General features: G+C 48.0%; 1 protein-coding gene across 1 annotated transcript in view; it reads right to left on the bottom strand.

The window, feature by feature from the left end:
• Positions 1 to 4,479, bottom strand: part of LOC147960960 (uncharacterized) — a 65,983-nt gene extending 61,504 nt beyond the window's left edge. Inside the window, exons 1-2 of the mRNA XM_087533602.1 lie at positions 4,257 to 4,479; positions 4,034 to 4,165 (exon numbers count right to left, since the gene is read on the bottom strand). Of these exons, the coding sequence (XP_087389728.1) occupies positions 4,034 to 4,165; positions 4,257 to 4,479 (355 nt within the window). The remainder of the gene's footprint in view (positions 1 to 4,033; positions 4,166 to 4,256) is intronic.
• Positions 4,480 to 21,273: the final 16,794 nt, after the last annotated feature.

The following is a 21,273-nucleotide window of genomic DNA, read 5'->3' on the forward strand; positions in this document are numbered from 1 at the left end:
CACCAGGCATATATGCATGTAGTGATAGTATTATTCTGTTTCTGCTCTACTGTGTTATAATGCCAGCATATTCCATGTGCTGACCCGATTTCGGGCTGCAACGTATTATGTTGCAGACTTTTCAGACGAGGAGTAAGGTTCGTTAGGTCGTTGCCGTGCAGCTCAGCTATGCCGTTGGAGTTGATGGACTCACCTTATCTTCCAAGCCTTCCGCTGTTATCGCATTAGATGGCCTTAAGCCATATTATTGTAATAAGTTCTCTTTTAGACTTTTCGATGTAATAAATGTGTGATTGCTACTCTGTTATAAATCCTCGAGTACTGTGTGTGTCCGCATTACCGATCCAGGGATGACACTGAAGCACAGAGACTTGACCATCTGAGGTCGGGTCGCTACAACCGACGATCGAATCTCGGGCAAGTAACATACCGATGGACAAATGGAATAACGTATGTTGTCATAACGGTTCAACCAATAAAGATGTTCATAGAATATGTAGGAACCAATATGAGCATCTAGGTTCCGCTATTGGTTATTGACCAGAGAGGTGTCTCGGTCATGTCTACATAGTTCTCGAACTCGAGGGTCCGCACGCTTAACGTTTGATGACGATATAATATTATATGAGTTATGTGATTTGGTGACCGAATGTTGTTTGGATTCCTAGATGACATCACGGACATGACGAGGATTCTCGAAATGGTCAAGAGGTAAAGATTGATACACACACACACACACACATATATATATATATGTCTCCCTAATAATAAAGCATGGATTGAGTCTCCAGGTTCATCGTCACCGAGTTTTTAAGAAAAAGTCCCTGAAATTTATAATGATCAACCCGCACTCCACCCCTGACGTTCGCTCGATCGTGCCACCCTCGTGTTCGATCGATCGTGCCTTATGTCGCATGCTAATTGGGCCTATTGGCACCTGGGCCTTAGCCTATGTTGTTTCTTCTTTAAGCTTTTGCCAATAGCTGGCGCAGGAACATTGTCTCAAAAAAAACTGGCACACAAACAGGAAACCCAATAGGGCACGAAAAGGAACTCCCACGAAACGATCTAGAATTCAAATCGTCGAGCCAAGCCGATCGCCATAGGAGTCTTCTTTCCCTACATACTATAATTTCCAAGTTGTTTTCCCTCACATGGACATGATCTTGAATAGTGAGACCCCGACAGCCACGGCAGACAGATCTTGGTGGAAACGAGGAGCACACCAAATAATGCAGCGATGAACGCTAGCAAATCAGCTTGTCTACCTTCAACAGCTTGGCAGCGCCACAAACGTCGATTAGCCTAGCCATGGCGGTGAAGTTGATGCCGGAGAGGATCAAGTTGGGGCTGTTGTGTAAGAGTGGCTTAAGAAAAAGGAGCGTAACCAGCACTGTCGCCGCCACGTCGAGGAGAGACGCCAAGCTGCCATGGTGATGATGCGGCGACGCAGAGAAAGCTTTCGTCTCTTGATTGCTTTCGTCTCCTCAACTTGGCGAAGCCGAGTGCAATATTTTTCTTCCTATGCAGATACACGCGACAATCAGATGGGTTGGCGTACGTCCAATCTTCTCCATTCAATTCATCGTCCAAGACGTACATGCACACTTGGCTCAGATGGTTGATGCTTGAGGTGGTTCTTACATATGGTGCTGTTCTGATGAAGTGGACACGGAGGTAGGAAGGAACTAGCTAAAATTTTCAATGTGAGTACATATGGTGCAAACGTTGTTGTCCTTTAGCCATTAAGGAGGCGACGCGATCCAGCAAAGTAGAGGTGTTCCAATGGCGTTTCGGCGTTGGCTCACCTTGATATGGGCTGGTAGATGTTGTGGCCGAGGAGCCCAGATGTCGGGGCATCCAAGAACGACGATGCCAAGGACGACCATCTTGGTGTGCATTACTGTGCTAGCATACCCATATCCAGTTGCATCACGTTGTCAACCAGGCGAAGCGGTAGAAAACTCGCGGAGCAATAACTATGACTAATCTCTATTTTTTTAATCCTTTGCAACACACGTATTATTTTGCTAATGGCTATTTTGCATGATTTGAGCAAGGCACAAACACAAGCATTTCACATACACAACATGCATGCTCTTTCTACCTCAAATTTCTTCTTACGCCGTTGTCTCTCTTTGCCTCTCTCTGAGTAAACCCTGATGTCGACCGACATTCCCGACCGACGCCGTTTGTCCTCCACAAAGCCTTCCACTGGTGTAAATTCATCATTTTATTTTATGGAGAATCCTCTCACCTTCGTTGTATGCGGCCTTGTGACTAACTCTATCCGCTCAGGTTTTCAGGAGTTGTGTTCCCCTAGATGCCGGCACGGTGTCTCCGGCTAGGCTACCTTGACGCCCTCTATGTGGTTTAGGCCATGCTTATTGTGGTAAGATGTATCTTTTTTTTCGTTGCAACACACGGGCATATTTTCTACTGGGCTACCTTGATGTATCTTTTTTCCGTTGCAACGCACGGGCATATTTGCTAGTGTATATATATATATATATAAGACAATGGTATTCGGACACCGGAAGTGTTCTGGAGTGTATAGGGTACTTATCGGGTCACCGAAGGGTGTTTCGGGTGCCCCCGACAAAAGTTATGGGCCTTATGGGCCAAGAGAGGGAATGCACCAGCCATAAGGGGCTGGTGTGCTCCCATAGCAGGCCGGCCTAAGTGGATAGGGAAAGGGGAGGAGGAAAGGAAAAAGAGGGAATAGGATTCCCCCTTCCTTACCCCTCTCCCCTCTTTCCTTCCCCCTTCCGTATAAAAGGAAAGGGGCGCAGCGCATGGCAGGGCCCCTAGGGGGTGGTGGCCAATCCCTAGGGCACCCTGGCTGCTCCCCTCCCCTCCCACCTATATATATGTGAGGAGGGGCACCTCACAACGACACTACATCAACTGTTAGCCGTGTGCGGTGCCCCCCTCCACAGTTTACACCCCGGTCATATTCTCGCCGTGCTTAGGCGAAGCCCTGTGATGATGACTTCACCATCACCGCCACCATGCCGTCGTGCTGACGGAACTCATCTAGTACCTCGACACCTTGCTAGATCAAGAACTCGAAGGTGTCGTCCGTTCGGTACTTGATCGGTTGGAGCTAGAAGAAGTTCGACTACATCAACCATGTTGTCAAACGCTTCCGCTTTCGGTCTATGAGGGTACGTGGACACACTCTCCCCCTCTCATTGCTATGCATCTCCTAGATAGATCTTGCGTGAGCGTAGGAATATTTCTGAAATTGCATGCTACGTTTCCCAACATGTCTATGGTGTTTTATCGGGGGACGGGTCAGTTGCATTTCTGCCACTAAGCATGCAACTGCAAGCTGTCAGCCCCAACAACAACTTTGTGGTGTTTTGTCGGGGACAGGCAGTTGCGAGGGGCAGTTGCATGTTTGTGACTAGCCATGCGACCTCAAGTATTTCTTATCAAGGGGAAGGGCAGTTGCATGTCTACCACTAGAGACGCAACTGCAAGTGTCATGCTCCGACCCGTCGTCCCCCAAGTGCAACTACATGTGCTTCAATGTGACTGTAACTGCAATTTTCTATTATTTTTCTTTCTTCCTTTTCACTTATGTGTTTGGTTTTCGTTTGTTTTTTCTTTCCTACATGGGAGTGTATTGTTTCTTTATTACAAATCGTGCAATATAGTTGCATGCTTGCCTCGACGTGCAACTGCTTGTACTACACATCACATGTAACTGCAAGTGCACCAACTTAACAGTACAGAAGGATTAGATGTGTGTGGTGTCCCGATATGTGTGTAATTTATTAATTTCTATCTTCCTTTTTATTTTACTGTATCATTGTTTGCAAACTCGATGGTTGCACATAATTTGTTTTGCATGGTAATACGTGTCTCATTCATATTATAAATATAAAAGTACAAGTCACATATGGACCAACATAACAAAACTGGAAAGATAGCAGAACATCTCTGAGCTCCACACCAACACCCGTCACCTGGCTTCGGCACCACCATAGCAGCCACCGAAGAAATAAATGGCGGATCACCTCCTTACCCCAGCTCGACGCGGATCCATCACTGATATGTAGCATTTCAAACCTCCAAGGTAGCTCACCAAAAGTGAAGCCATTGTCGTTGAACGAATCAGACCGGGGCAACACCCCGGACACGCCGTCGAACTCCAGATCTGCCATTCGCCGAAGCAGGAGACCATACCTACCATCCACGAACCACGAACCAAACACATGTATCGTATTCCAAATGTCGCCGATGCAGACCACAGTCTGCATCTGCTCCTGGACTACCTCCCAAGCTCCGCGGTGACGCTAGAGCAAACGCCATTGCAACGGCGGAGCCCGAGGACACAGATCCACCAATGTTGATGTCGCCGCCGCCATGCCATACTTGCTTGAACAGACTGTTTGCCAAATTCACCCCCATCCATAGGACTGAAGGCCTCGTCAGGGATGGATCCAAAGAATCTTTATTCAACGTCGTCATTGTCGCCGAAGCCAAGATGATGAGCAGCCTAAAAACCTAGACTATGAGAGAGTAACACGATCCACACGCGTAATTGCATTACGGTTTTATGTGTGCAAGAAAAATATTTTTTTCATTTATTTATGTATAAATACTTGTATTTTTCCTCTAATATAAAATCACCATAAGATGCATGCCCATAGCTCACACGGTCACACCCAACTACAAGCAGCATATACAAGGATTTTTCGACAAACAAAAGAAAAATAAAAACACAAGAAAGGTGCATCACTTCTCGAGGCTGAAGCTAGTTAGCAAAATACACTTATGTGGGCAGTGGTGCGTCCCAAGTAGCTGGCCCGATTCCCCGAAACCCTAAACCCCCTCCTTGGCGGCAGCGGCGATTAGGGCTCGAGTGGAAACTTTCAGCGCTCGTCGATCTGATCGGTGGAGCACAACGTGTTACGAGGGAAGATGGCATCATCTGACCATGGCAAGGGGACGGCGACTCCTGACTCGCCAGGAAAAGCTAGGGCTCGGCTTTAGGAGGCTCTAGGAAAGATTGGTATAAAATATGAGGAGACAACACCTCAAGTCATTGATGACAGAGAGAAGGGTGCGTCGGAGAAGTGGCTATTGGCTGGGAAGGTACTTTGCCGTAATCTGCTCCATATTCAAACCATAACCAATGCTCTCCGTCCGGCATGGGGAAATCCTCGTTGATTGCAATTCCGCTCCATTGGGGAAAACAAGTTTGTGGCTAAATTCGAGTCCCAACGTGATCATGATCAGATTTGGAACGGGTCGTCGTGGCATGTCAGTAAACATGCAGTGATCCTATCTGAATTTGTGGACTGTATGCGGCCGGATGAAGCAAGTTTTGATCAGCTCCAGTTGTGGGCTAGGATAATGAATCTGCCATACAATTTGCGTGATGATGCCTAGGGAAAGGTAATTGCAACACAGATTGATAAAGATGCATCGTCAGTACACTTTGATCATATTGGAGGCTACCTGTCGGTGTCAAAACCGGCGGATCTCGGGTAGGGTGTCCCGAACTGTGCGTCTAGGCCGGATGGTAACAGGAGGCAAGGAACATGATGTTTTACCCAGGTTTGGGCCCTCTTGATGGAGGTAAAACCCTACGTCCTGCTTGATTAATATTGATGATATGGATAGTACAAGAGTAGATCTACCACGAGATCAAGGAGGCTAAACCCTAAAAGCTAGCCTATGGTATGATTGTTGTATGATGAAGTTGTCCTATGGACTAAAACCCTCCGGTTTATATAGACACCGGAGAGGGTTAGGGTTACACAAAGTCGGTTACAATGGTAGGAGATCTTGGATATCCGCATCGCCAAGCTTGCCTTCCACGCCAAGGAAAGTCCCATCCGGACACGGGACGAAGTCTTCAATCTTGTATCTTCATAGTCCTAGAGTCCGGCTGAAGCTATAGTCCGGCTACCCGAACACCCCCTAATCCAGGACTCCCTCAGTAGCCCCTGAACCAGGCTTCAATGACGACGAGTCCCGCGTGTAGATTGTCTTCGGCATTGCAAGGCGGGTTCCTCCTCCAAATTCTTCATAAAACTTTGTAAACACCAAGAGTAGTGTCCGGCTCTGCAAAATAAGTTTCCATGTATTGCCACAGAGAGAATAATATTAACACAAATCTAATCTGTTGACATATTCCGTAGCGTGACATCACACTACGGCCAAGCCTTTATTTGAATCATTTTCACTTTTCCACCTCAGCGTGTTTTGCGAGGCAGTTTCCTTGGCACGTCTTGTCAAAGCAGAGATTGTGTCCCCCATTTACGGGATTCTCATCAATACGGACGTGGGTAACCCAACCGCGCCATTTATCATGGCGCTTGGGACGCAAGCGAGTTTTACTAGGCTGGTGGGGACGCATAGTCGCATCCGCTCATATAAGGGGATAAGGATCCACCTTTTTACCTATGCCTTCTTCCTCCTTTGCCTATCCATCTTCTGCGCACCCGAGCTCCAGCGCCCAAGCCCGCACTTCCTACCTCAACCTTCTCCAACAATGTCCGGAGCGGGAGGCAAGTGGATGGTCTCCTCCGTCACAGAGGGCCATGTCAAAAGGCTAAGGAAGGCCGGATACCTGTCCAAAGACATCGCGCACCGGCTTCCTGAGGAGGGGCAGCTTCTCCCCACCCCAAGGCCCCATGAGAGGGTAGTATTTCTTCCCCACTTCCTCCGCGGACTGGGTTTTCCTCTCCACCCATATGTCCGCGGGCTCATGTTCTACTATGGCCTAGATTTCCACGATCTGGCCCCGAACTTCATCCTCAATATCTCGGCGTTTATCGTCGTGTGCGAGGCTTTCCTCTGCATCCGCCCCCATTTCGGCCTCTGGCTCAAGACCTTCAACGTCAAGCCAAAGGTGGTGCGCGGCAACCAGGCGGAGTGTGGAGCTGCCATGGCGGGAAAAATAGCCAACGTCCTATGGCTCGAGGGCTCCTTTGTGGAGACCTTGAAGGGGTGGCAGTCAGGGTGTTTTTACATCACCGAGCCACGTGATCCGAAGTGGATCGCAGCCCCTGAATTCCGATCTGGACCCCCTACGCGGCTCACGTCCTGGAAGGAGACGGGCTTGTCATGGGGCGACGAAGAAGAGGTGACTGGACTGCAAAAATGCATCCAGTCCCTGGTGAACAAGGAGCTCAAGTTTGTCAACGTAGTCCAGGTCATGCTTGTCCGCCGGATCCTTCCGTGTCAAGAACGGGACTTCAATTTGTGGGAGTTCAACCCGGCGCAGCACCGAACTCTGAGCAGGCTCTTCGACACGACGTACGAAGATGTCTGGAAGGGGCTAACCAAAGGCGCCGAGGCTCCCACATCCGCCTCCGAAGACCGCGGATTCAGCTCGCAGCGTCCTGCTGGCAAGGTAAAATATTTTCATCTTTTACAGGATGTTAAGTCTTCTTCATAGTTTGACTCTATGTGGGATCTAAACTCCCTCACCTTTGACACGATTGGCAGGCGAAGTCCGGACTGATTAACTGTCCGGCTCCCTTGCCCGAAGACCCAGCCCCTGCTCTCCTAGTGAAGCTGCTGGTTCCGGCACCTTATGTGGTGCCGGAGAAGAAGGCCACGGGGACTCGAAAGAGTTCCCGACATATGGTGGTGTCGGACTCGTCGTCCGATGAGTCCGAGACGCACTCCTCCCGTGAAGACGAGGAGGAGGAAGAAGAGACCTCTCCCCCTCCAGCGGGGGGAGGAAAGAAGAGGAAGGGCGCCCTAGTAGGGGAGGCTGAAGGGTCCAAGAAGAGGAAAACCCCTCCACCGGACTACGCCCCCGACGCCGATGAGGACGAAGAGGAGTGGCCGGACAAGGCCAAGCGTCCGGCGAAATCATAAGTGTTCGGATACCAGAGTAACTCATGATATTCCTTTTGTTGCGCAGCTTTCCCTAATGTCGAATATAATCATGCAGCCCGCCCAAGGACGGGCTCGACGAGTCGTCGAGCGGCTCCCTGGATTCATCGGACGTGAATTCAGTTTCGCCCGCTGCCTCCCCTGTGCTGCGGATGACGCTGAAGTGGCGTCGCGACAAGCTCCGGGGCAAGAGGAGGTGGTCCAGGAGGAACCGCGAGGCGACCTCCCGGACTCCAGGAGTAAAGGGGACAAGACCCCCAGGGCTCCAAGTCTGGCTTTAAGCCAGACACCGCGCCGGAATCATCAACGGTTCCGGACCGCGGCAGGCGAACTCCTGCCAAGAGGAGCAAGCCTATTGAGCTGGCGTCCTCCGTCCAACCAGAGGCGCCGGACAATCTGCTGGAGGTGCTTAAGGGCGCCTCCATCGACGAGGAGCACCGTACCATCATGAGTACGGTGGTCCAGAAGGTTCAGTACGCCAAAAGCAGACTTACTGAAGCTTGTGCTAGCCTTCTAACAGGCTTCGAGGTAAGTAGAAATATGTAAAAATATTACCGCATAGACAGTAGCCCCTGATGCTCTGTTTGGTGTTCGGAAAGAAAAGCCGAATAGAGGATCTATTAAATATCGCGGGAGTCTAACTAAAAAGGAGTCAATATACGTATGCAGGCTTCGCTGCTGGCCACCGCCGCACTGACTGCGGAGGTGGGTGCCCTGAAGCAGGGCCTCGAGCGGACCGAGCAAGAGCTTGGCCTTGCCAAAAGACAGCTCGAGGAGAAAGAAGGTAAGAGATACCTTATAGAAAAAATGCCTATAAGAAGATGCAATCGCAAAAAATAACAGGAGTATACTGCTTATTGTAGGGGCCACAACTGAGGTGGCGACCCTCAAGCAGGCGCTGTCCGAGGCCAAGAAGAGAGCGGCCACCGAGCGCACCGAGCGGGAGAAATTTGAGGCGCAGGTCGGTGGGGTGCAGCAAGAGCTTCAGGCTCTCATGAAAAAACATGAGAGTTTGGAGCTCGACTCAAAGACGCGAGCGTCCGAGCTTGCTGCGGCCCTTCAAACTGCCAAATCTGCCAAGGCCAAAGCCCAGAAGGCCCTCCAGGAATTGGATGCGGTGAAAAAGATAGCTGCGGGTAAGGCATTCTCTATGCAAAGCAGACATATAAAAGTAAACTACTTGTTACTTACCCGAATCCGGAGCTCTCCAGGGGCATTCGCAGATCTTCCCTGCAGCGTATCCGATGCCGCCGCATTCTACCGAGCCGAGGAAGGCAGCTCGACGGAGAAGGTGTTCTGGTCTCAGTACGCTGAGGCCGGACACCCTGTGCCCTTGAGCGACCAGCTGAAGCAGCTGGTCGAGCTCCACAAGGCAGCCGAGCAGGCCTTGAAGGGCTTCATAGTTCAGCTGTGGCCTGGAGAGGCCCTGTCTGGGAGCTACTTCAGACTGGTGCGGCGGCTGGTGGAGGCTTGTCCAAGGCTCGAGGTCATCAAGCGCTCCGTCTGCATCGAAGGTGCCCGTAGGGCCATTGCCCGTGCAAAGGTGCACTGGGGTAAGCTGGACGGTGAGAAGCTTGTGAGGGACGGGCCGCCGCCGGGGAAGGAGCATCGCAAGCCCGAGAACTATTACAAGGATGTTCTGGCCGGTGCCCGCCTTATGGCGGATGAATGCACCAAGGGTGTAATTTTTGAATGAACTCGCTCGTGTTATCCTGTGCACTGAAAACTTGTTCATATGCGCTAAGCAATGCTTGAATTTAAAATATTACTTTCTGTGCGGCCGTTTATCAAAAAATTGAGAGATGGCCAGTCGTCGGCTTCTGCCCCCATGCCACTAGTGCTGGGGTGTTCGAGATAAACCTGAGCGCTCTTTTTCCCATGATTGGGTCCGTCGAGGGAGGCGCTCAGCACAACGAATAAGGCAATCAGACTATAATGCTTGAACACTCTCACTTAGCCATAGAACTCTATAATTTTAAATTTCGGCAAAGCCCCTAGTATTCGGAAGACCGAGTTCGGGGCGCTATCCACGCCTTGGCCGGACAAAGCCGGTTCCTCGCTCGAAGCGGCATAAGTCTTTAAGGACTCGAAAAACCTCTCGAACAGCGACCGGTCTCTCGCCTCATCATGACGGTCAGTTTTAGCTTTCTCTACTGAGGTGCTCAGCCCAGCTCAACTGGGGCACAATCGCAGTAGTTCTCCTAGTGCTACCTTAGCCGATATAGCGGAACGTAAGGCACCAAAACATAGGAGCCGGGCAAACCCAACTATTGACCCAAATCATGATTCGGAGCCGATGCATATAGTGCTATAAGTTCAGGGTGCCGCACTTGCGAAAGTGTACGGACTTCTCACGCCATATTGATGGGTACTGAAGCCCCTGGCGTATTTTTGCCGTACCACAGTGTACGGATGCAACATGTTATTGATAAACATATATATAAACAGAGGGTAATGCAAAAAATAGACAAAAAGCTATGCATTGTTTATAGAAAGGCTGCTATGAAAGCGGAACGATACAAATAGTGCGATAAACAAAAGAAATTGGACTATTTAACATGTCCTGGCCAGGGGCAGGCCGCGGAATTGTATTAAAAATAGGTATACTGCTCGCAATAGAGACCACCTGGGAGTTCCATAATGCGGCGTGGCTTGTTTTCTTTCCTGGATCTTGCATCATTTGTGCGGCAGTTGAATTGCCGAACGGGTCATCCGAAGTATGGAGTCCTGAGAGTAAGAGAAAAAAAGAAAAAAAAAGAATCCGGCAGCCCCTGGTGCGGTTTAAGCCGTATTTCGGGCATGCCGTGATAGTGCCCCTTCCCCTGTGCCCATGGTATTTCAAGAGCGTAGTTATGTACGCGAAGCACTGGTTTCGCTATATCGCGAGGGCTAGGGTTGGGGCCGCATTGCTATGCTAGCTCAGAACGTGCCAGGCGGTCTTGTTGTAGGGTACTCTGGGCGCGCTTGACAGTGTCCGGCTTTTTGAAGGCCGAACTGGAGAACTGCCTAGAGAGGCTACTTTGTACTTCTGCTACGAGCGCTGCCGTGTGCTCCTCCGTTCAGAGGGAGCATTCAGTGTTCCTGTTGACTGTGATTACTCCTCTAGGGCCTGGCATCTTGAGCTTGAGGTATGCATAGTGCGGTACCGCGTTGAATTTTGCGAATGCGGTTCGCCCGAGCAGTGCGTGATAGCCACTACGGAACGGGACTATGTCAAAGATTAACTCCTCGCTTCAGAAGTTATCCGGAGATACGAAGACCACTTCCAGTGTGACTGAGCCTGTACAGTTGGCTTCTACACCTGGTATGACGCCTTTAAAGGTCGTTTTGGTGGGCTTGATCCTCGAGGGATCTATGCCCATTTTTCGCATTGTATCCTGGTAAAGCAGGTTCAGGCTGCTGCTGCCGTCCATGAGGACTCTTGTGAGATGAAATCCGTCAATGATTGGGTCTAGAACCAATGCGGTGAAGCCACCGTGACGGATGCTAGTGGGGTGGTCCCTTCAATCAAAGGTGATCGGGCAGGAGGACCATGGGTTGAACTTTGGGGCGACTGGCTCCATCGCATATACGTCCCGTAACGCACGCTTCCGCTCCCTCTTGGGGATGTGGGTTGCGTATATCATGTTCACCGTCCGCACTTGCGGGGGAAATCCCTTCTGTCCACCGCTGTTCGGCGGCCTGGGCTCCTCCTCGTTGTCGCTATACAGCCCCTTGTCTTTGTTTTCGGCTCTTAACTTGCCTGCCTGCTTGAACACCCAACAATCCCTGTTGGTGTGATTGGCTGGCTTTTCAGGGGTGCCATGTATCTGGCACAAGCGGTCGAGTATTCGGTCCAAACTAGACGGGCCCTGAGTATTTCTTTTGAATGGCTTTTTCCGTTGACCGGATTTGTAGCCTCGGAATCCGGCATTAACTGCCGTATCCTCGTTGCTGTCGCTGCTAACGCGGTGCTTTTTTTTGTTCTGACACGACCGGTCGCTTTTGTCCTTGGTATTCGAATTACCAGGGTTCTTGCTTAAATTGTTGCTGCGAGCTAGCCAGCTGCCTTCTCCCGCGCAAAAGTGGGTCATGAGTGTCGTGAGGGCTGCCATAGATTTCGGCTTTTCCTGTCCCAGGTGCCGGGCAAGCCACTCGTCACGGATATTATGCTTGAAGGCCGCTAAGGCCTCTGCGTCCGGACAGTCGACTATCTGGTTTTTCTTTGTTAGGAACCGTGTCTAGAATTGCCTGGCCGATTCCTTTGGCTGCTGAATTATGTGGCTTAGGTCATCGGCGTCCGGTGGTCGCACATAAGTTCCCTGGAAGTTGTCAAGGAATGCGGCTTCCAGGTCCTCCCAAGAACCGATTGAGTCTGCTGGCAAGCTGTTAAGCCAATGCCGGGCCGGTCCCTTAAGTTTGAGTGGGAGTATTTGATGGCGTGTAGATCATCACCGCGGGCCATGTGGATATGAAGGAGATAATCCTTGATCCATACCGCAGGATCTGTTGTGCCATCGTACGATTTGATGGTTACGGGTTTGAAGCCCTCAGGGATTTTATGACCCATTACTTCATCTGTGAAGCATAGTGGGTGTGCGGCACCTCTGTATTGGGCTATATCACGACGCAGCTCGAAGGAGCTTCGTCTCTTGAGTTTGGCCTGGCCGGATTTATTGCATCCGGCGTGACGATCACCGTCATGTGCCGTGGGGCGCCTGCGCGATCCGTAGATCGATCTTGTTTGCCTTGCCTTGTCCTCCAGTATGTCGCGCAGGTCGGGCGCATTTTCCCGTGCCTTAGTATGCTTGGCGCGGTGTCGAGGCATGGCTTGAGTGGAGGGCCAAGAGGCCTCTCTGTCGCGGCCACGAGGTGGCCGGTCGGCCATGTCATGCGCTGGTGATGTAGGTGCTTCCTCCTCTAGTCAGGGTAGCAGCCTGCGCTTTGGGTAACTCTTGGAGGGGCGTTCGAGTTCATACTCTTTGGCCGCAAGGACTTCAGTCCATCTGTCAGCTAGCAAATCCTGATCAGCTCTAAGCTGTTGCTGCTTTTTCTTGAGGCTGCTTGTCGTGGCCATAAGCCTGCATTTAAAACGCTCTTGTTCGGCGAGATCCTCTGGCACGACGAACTCGTCGTCGTCGAGGCTTGCCTCGTCTTCGGAGGGGGGCGTATAATTATCGTCCTCAACCTCTTGGTCTGCCGCCCTCTCATGAGGGCTGGCTTCTCTGTCCTCCTGTGCTGAATCTTGCTGGAGGGGGTGTTCTTCGGCGCTATCTGGAGTAGTATTATCTCCCGTGCCGAATCAGCATTTTTGCTTTGGCGGGATTTAGAGCGGCGCCGCTGACGCCAGCGCTTGGGCTGTTTCTTAGAGGTATCGTCCCCCGCTGTTCCATCGCCATATCCATCCTTTGGAGTGTCCACCATATATATGTCATATGACGAGGTGGCCTTCCAGCGCCCTACAGGTGCTGGTTCTTGTTCGTCTCCTGCATCGTCGTCCATGCCGCCGATGTCTTCGGAGTCGAAGTCAAGCATGTCGGTTAAGTCGTCGACAGTGGCTACAAAGTGGGTGGTGGGTGGGTTTTGAATTTCTTCATCATCCGTATCCCAACCTTGCTGACCGTAGTCCGGCCAGGGCTCTCCTGATAAAGAGAGAGACTTTAGAGAATTCAGGATGTCGCCGAAGGGCGAGTGTTGAAAGATGTCCGCGGCGGTGAACTCCATTATCGGCGCCCAATCGGATTCAATCGGCAGGGGCACGGGGGGCTTGGAGTTCAGAGACGAATCCGGCTCCTCGGAGTCACGGGCCATGCGGAGTGCGGGGTTGGAGTTCGGCTCGATCGCCTCTGAGATCGCAGCCCCTGAGGCAGCGTCCAACCGCTGATCCTCGATCGGCGCAGTAGGCTCCGAATCAATGGTTGGAAGCGATGCGTGTGCGGCCTCCAAGGCGCTGTTCGGCGGCAGAGCTATATCATGCCCATCGAGACAGTGCGTCTAGGCCGGATGGTAACAGGAGGCAAGGAACACGATGTTTTACCCAGGTTCGGGCCCTCTTGATGGAGGTAAAACCCTACGTCCTGCTTGATTAATATTGATGGTATGGATAGTACAAGAGTAGATCTACCACGAGATCAAGGAGGCTAAACCCTAAAAGCTAGCCTATGGTATGATTGTTGTATGATGAAGTTGTCCTACGGACTAAAACCCTCCGGTTTATATAGACACCAGAGAGGCTTAGGGTTACACAAAGTCGGTTACAATGGTAGGAGATCTTGAATATCCGCATCGCCAAGCTTGCCTTCCACGCCAAGGAAAGTCCCATACGGACACGGGACGAAGTCTTCAATCTTGTATCTTCATAGTCCTGGAGTCCGGCTGAAGGTATAGTCCGGCTACCCGAACACCCCCTAATCCAGGACTCCCTCACTACCTGTGGGCGAGGGTGACAGTGGATGTGAACAAACCTCTTAGGAGGATTGTGATTGAGTCGGCCAAGAGAAAGAAACAAGATCCATATGATATACAATATGAAAACATTCCTCACATGCTTCTCTTGTGGCCGGCTGGGGCACTTGGACCTATACGGTTCAACTCCTAGACAACGGGATGAGAAAGGAGATCTCCCGTTTGGTTCAAAGTTGAGGGCACCCGACGATCGAAAGAAGGCAACTTCTGGAGATAGTACCAGTAAAGAACAACACTTGGGGACGAGCAATAAAAGGGAGTCGAAGAATTCTAGCAAAACTAAGGATGGTGGTGTTGGGGAACGTAGTAATTTCAAAATTTTCCTATGCACACGAAAGATCATGGTGATGCATAGCAACGAGAGGGAAGAGTATCTTCCACATACCCTCGTAGACCGTAAGAGGAAGCATTATGAGAACATGGTTGATGTAGTCGTAAGTCTTCACGATCCGACTGATCCAAGTACCGAACGCACGGCACCTCCAAGTTCAGCACACGTTCAGCTCGATAACGTCCCACGAACTCCGATCCAGCAGAGCTTCATGGGAGAGTTCCTTCAACACGACGGCGTGATGATGGTGATGATGTTGCTACCGACACAGGGTTTCGCCTAAGCACAGATATGATATGATCGAGGTGGATTATGGTGGAGGGGGCACCGCACACGGTTAAGGGATCAATGATCAACTTGTCTGTCTTTGGGGTGCCCCTGCCCTCGTATATAATGGAGCTAGGGGGAGGCGGCCTGCGAGGAGGAGGGCGTGCCAAGCAGGGAGTCCTACTCCCGGGGAGTAGGACTCCTGCTTTCCTATTATGATTAGGAGAAGGGGAAAGGGAAGGAGAGAGGAGGAAGGAAAGGGGGGCGCCCCCTCCTTGTCCAATTCAGACTAGAGGGGGAGGGGGCGCGCGGCCTGCCCTGGCCGCCCCTCCTCTTCTCCACTAAGGCCCAATAGGCCCATTACATCCCTCGGGGGGTTCCAATAATCCCCCGGTTCTCCGCTATATGTCTGAAACCTCCCGAAACACTTCTGGTGTCCGAACATAGTCATCCAATATATCGATCTTTACGTCTCGACCATTTCGACACTCCTCGTCATGTCCGTGATCATATCCGGGACTCCGAACTACCTTCGGTACATCAAAATACAAAAACTCATAATACCGATCGTCACAGAACTTTAAGAGTGCGGACCCTACGGGTTCGAGAACTATGTAGACATGACTGAGACACGTCTTCGGTCAATAATCAATAGCGAAACCTGGATGCTCATATTGGTTCCTACATATTCTACAAAGATCTTTACGAGTCAAACCGCATAACAACATATGTTGTTCCCTTTGTCAACGGTATGTTACTTGCCCGAGATTCGATCGTCGGTATCTCAATACCAAGCTCAATCTTGTTACCGGCAAGTCTCTTTACTCGTTTCCGTAATGCATCATCCCGCAACTAACTCATTAGTCACAATGCTTGCAAGGCTTATAGTGATGTGCATTACCAAGAGGGCCCGGTGATACCTCTCCGACAATCGGAGTGAAAAATCCTAATCTCGATCTATGCCAACTCAACAAGCACCATCGGAGACACCTGTAGAGCACCTTTATAATCACCCAGTTATGTTGTGACGTTTGCTAGCACACAAAGTGTTCCTTCGGTACTCAGGAGTTGCATAATCTCATAGTTATAGGAACATGTATAAGTCATGAAGAAAGTAGTAGCAACAAACTAAACGATCATCGTGCTAAGATAACGGAATGGGTCAAGTCAATCACATCATTCTCCTAATGATGTGATCCCGTTTATCAAATGACAACTCATGTCTATGGTTAGGAAACGTAACCATCTTTGACCAACGAGCTAGTTAAGTACAGGCACACTAGTGACACTCTGTTTTTCCTATGTATTCACACATGTATTATGTTTCCGGTTAATACAATGTCGCATGAAATAAACATTTATCTTGAAGTAAGGAAATAAATAATAACTTTATTATTGCCTCTAGGGCATATTTCCTTCAGTCTCCCACTTGCACTAGAGTCAATAATCTAGTTCACATCTTTATGTGATTAGTTCACATCTCCATGTGACTAATATCCAAATGGTTTACTAGAGTCAATAATCTAGTTCACATCGCTATGTGATTAACACCCAAAGAGTGATCATGTTTTGCTTGTGAGAGAAGTTTAGTCTATGGGTCTACAACATTCAGATCCGTATGTATTTCGCAAATTTCTATGTCTACAATGCTCTGCACGGAGCTTCTCGAGCTAATTGCTCCCACTTTAAATATGTATCCAGATCGAGACTTAGAGTCATCTAGATCAATGTAAAAAGCTTGCATCGATGCAACTCTTTACGATGAACTCTTTTATCACCTCCATAACCGAGAAATATTTCCTTAGTCCCCTAAGGATAATTTTGACCGCTGTCCAGTGATCTTCTCCTAGATCACTATTGTACTCCCTTGCCAGAAAGATGCTAAAGTATACAATAGGAATGGTAAACAACATAGCATACTTTATAGAACCTATGACTGAGGCATAGGGAATGACTTTTCATTCTCTTTCTATTTTTTGCTGTGGTCGGGTTTTGAGTCTTTACTCAACTTCACACCTTGCAACACAGGCAAGAACTCCTTCTTTGACTGTTCCATTTTGAACTACTTCGAAATCTTGTCAAGGTATGTACTCATTGAAAAAACTTATCAAGCATCTTGATCTATCTCTATAGATCTTGACGCTCAATGTGTAAGCAGCTTCATCGAGGTCTTTTTTTGAAAAACTCCTTTCAAACACTCCTTTATGCTTTCTAGAAAATTCTACATTATTTCCGACCAACAATATGTCATTCACATATACTTATCAGAAATGTTGTAGTGCTCCCACTCACTTTCTTGTAAATACAGGCTTCACTGCAAGTCTGTATAAAACCATATGCTTTGATCACTTTATCAAAGCATATATTCCAACTCCGAGATGCTTGCACCAGTCCATAGATGGATCGCTGGAGCTTGATCACTTTGTTAGTACCTTTAGGACCGACAAAAGCTTCTGGGTGCATCATATACAACTCTTCTTTTAAGAAGTCCATTAAGGAATACAGTTTTGACATCCATTTGCCAGATTTCATAAAATGCGGCAACTGCTAACTTGATCCGGACAGACTTTTAAGCATCAATATGAGTGAGAAAATCTCATCGTAGTCAATACCTTAAACTTGTCGAGAACATTTTTGTGACAATTCGAGCTTTGTAGATAGTAACACTACTATCAGCGTCCATCTTCCTCTTGAAGATCCATTTATTCTTAATGACTCACCGATCATCGGGCAAGTCAATCAAAGTCCATACTTTGTTCTCATACATGGATCCCATCTCAAATTTCATGGCCTCAAGCCATTTCGTGGAATCTGGGCTCATCATCACTTCCTCATAGTTCGTAGGTTCGTCATGGTCAAGTAACATGATATTCAAAACAGCATTACCATACCACTCTAGTGCGGATCTCACTCTGGTTGACCTACGAGGTTCGGTAGTAACTTGATCTGGAGTTACATGATCATCATCATTAGCTTCCTCACTAATTGGTGTAGGAATCACTGGGACTGATTTCTGTGATGAACTACTTTCCAATTCGAGAGAACGTACAATTACCTCATCAAGTTCTACATTCCTCCCACTCCACTTCTTTCGAGAGAAACTTCTTCTCTAGAAAGTATCCATTCTTAGCAACGAATATCTTGCCTTCGGATCTGTGATAGAAGGTGTACCCAGCAGTTTCCTTTGGCTATCTTATGAAGACGCATTTCTCCAATTTGGGTTCGAGCTTATCAGGTTGAAACGTTTTCACATAAGCAGCATAGCCCTAAACTTTAAGAAACGACAGCTTAGGTTTCTTGCTAAACCAGAGTTCATATGGTGTCGTCTCAACGGATTTGGATGGTGCCCTATTTAACGTGAATGCAGCTGTCTCTAATTCCTAACCCCAAAACGACAGTGATAAATCGGTAGGAGACATCATAGATTGCACCATATCTAATAAAGTACGATTATGACGTTCGGACACACCATTACGTTGTGGTGTTCCAGGTGGTGTCAGTTGCGAAACTGTTCCGCATTGTTTCAAATGAAGATCAAACTCCTAACTCAAATATTCTTCTCCATGATCAGATCGCATAAACTTTATTTTTCTTATTATGATGATTTTACACTTCACTCTGAAATTCTTTGAACTTTTCAAATGTTTCAGACGTATGTTTCATCAAGTAGATATACCCATATCTGCTCAAGTCATCTGTGAAGATCGGAAAATAACGATACCCGCCGCGAGCCTCAACACTCATCGGATTACATACATCAGTATGTATTATTTCCAATAAGTCAGTTGCTTGCTCCATTGTTCCGGAGAACGGAGTTTTAGCCATATTGCCCACGAGGCATGGTTCGCAAGCATCAAATGATTCATAATCAAGTGATTCCAAAAGCCCATCAGCATGGAGTTTGTTCTTGCGCTTTACACCAATATGACCTAAATGGCAGTGCCACAAATAAGTTGCACTATCATTGTTAACTTTTCATGTTTTGGCTTCTATATTATGAATATGTGTATCACTACGATCGAGATTCAATAAACCATTCACCTTGGGTGTATGACCATTTAAGGTTTTATTCATGTAAACAGAACAACAATTATTCTCTAAATTTAAATGAATAAATGTATTGCAATAAACATGATCAAATCATATTCATGCTTAACGCAAACACCAAATAACATTTATTTAGGTTCAACACTAATCCCGAAAGTATAGGGAGTGTGCGATGATGATCATATCAATCTTGGAACCACATCCAACACACATCGTCACTTCACCCTTAACTAGTCTTTGTTCATTCTGCAACTCCCGTTTCGAGTTACTAATCTTAGTAACTGAACTAGTATGAAATACTGAGGGGTTGCTATAAACACTAGTAAAGTACACATCAATAACATGTATATCAAATATACATTTTTTCACTTTGCCATCCTTCTTATCCGCCAAATACTTGGGGCAGTTCTGCTTTCTAATGACCAGTCCCTTTGCAGTAGAAGCACTTAGTCTCAGGCTTAGTCTAGACTTGGGCTTCTTCACTTGATCAGCAACTTACTTGCCGTTCTTCTTGAAGTTCCCCTTCTCCCCTTTGCCCTTTTCTTAAAACTAGTGGTCTTGTCAACCATCAACACTTGATGCTTTTCTTGATTTCTACCTTCGTCGATTTCAGCATCACGAAGATCTTGGGAATCGTTTCCGTTATCCCTTGCATATTATAGTTCATCACGAAGTTCTAGTAACTTGGTGATAGTGACCAGAGAACTCTGCCAGTCACTATCTTATCTGGAAGATTAACTCCCACTTGATTCAAGTGATTGTAGTACTCAGACATTCTGAGCACATGCTGACTGGTTGAGCTATTCTCCTCCATCTTGTAGGAAAAACACTTTGTCAGAGGTCTCATACTTCTCGACTCGGGCATGAGTCTGAAATACAAATTTGAGCTCTTGGAACATCTTATATGCTCCGTGGCATTCAAAACATTTTTATAGTCCCTGTTCTAAGCCACAATGGTGCACTAAACTATCAAGTAGTCATCATAGCGAGCTCGCCAAACGTTCATAACGTCTGCATCTGCTCCTGCAATCGGTCTGTCACCTAGCGGTGCATCAAGGACATAATTCGTCTGTGCAGCAATGAGGATAATCCTCAGATCACGGATCCAATACGCATCATTGCTACTAACATCTTTCAACTTAGTTTTTCTCTAGGAACATATCAAAATAAACAGGGAGCTACATCGCGACACTACTAGAAAAAAGGTTGTTAGTGGCGCACCTATTTTTGCTATTAATGGCGCACTATAGGTGCACCACTATTAACACACCACTAGTAACAAATAGTACTGCCGCACCTCTGGTGCGCCATTAGTATCTCAGATAATAGTGGGGCACCACGTAGTGCGCCATTACTATCTCCAACAGTGCGCCATTACTATGCCTCCTAGGGGGCCATATTTACCTTCACGTATGCCCCTAAGTGTGCCATTACTATGCCCCATAATGCACCAATGGTATTTAGCCTTGGTGCGCCACTAATGCTCAATATGGTGCGCCACTCTATGAATATTAGGAATTATTATTTTTTGCTTTTCTGGTATTTGCACAGGTTACAAAATACGTTACATAGCACAGAATATAAACATCACACAATAGAATTCATCATATTAGTCTCCAAATTCGAAATGGCGAACAAAGCTCAAACATTAGCCAAGTTTAGGTCTCGAGACATTAGCAAAGTTCATCATATATATTAGCCGAGTTTGTCATCACATTACAAAGTCGATATCGATCATCTAAACTACCATCACATAGAAGAGAGCTGCGGTCACGATGAGCATCATCGCGATGAAACTGGTCTTCATCCGGTTCCTCCTCCGCTCCCTCCTCTCTCCCGCTAGATAGCGCGCGTATCTAGCTTCCGCCTCTGCCCTAGTGGTGTACCCTTTGTAATTGTTACCGCTGAAACAGTGAACCTGTCTCCGACACTCCTCCCAGTCACCGTAGATTCCGGGAACCTTACCCTTGTACACGACATACGACGGCAACTCTATGCACTAGACAAACAAAACCTTAGTAGCAATTCACAGACAATATATAAGCAGTATATAAGTATGCAACAAAAGGATCGGAGGAGAAAAGCAACACATTAATAGCACGATTCATGGTCCTACTAATAAATAGCATCGATTACATATAAGTTGAACGACTGTCCAAACTAAAGATACACACAAGTTCATTAAAGTTTAATTACAACATGAGCTAATTGATATTTCAGAACTACATAGAATCATTACTTTCGACTTGACTCAGGGACCGGAGCATGGATGAAGCCGCCGTCTTTCGTGATGGTCATGAAATCGCGATCGTTGTCAG

This window comes from Triticum urartu, chromosome 7A (genome assembly GCF_056163025.1).
Source record: "Triticum urartu cultivar PI428250 chromosome 7A, HENAU_Tu73, whole genome shotgun sequence".
Lineage (NCBI taxonomy): Eukaryota > Viridiplantae > Streptophyta > Magnoliopsida > Poales > Poaceae > Triticum > Triticum urartu.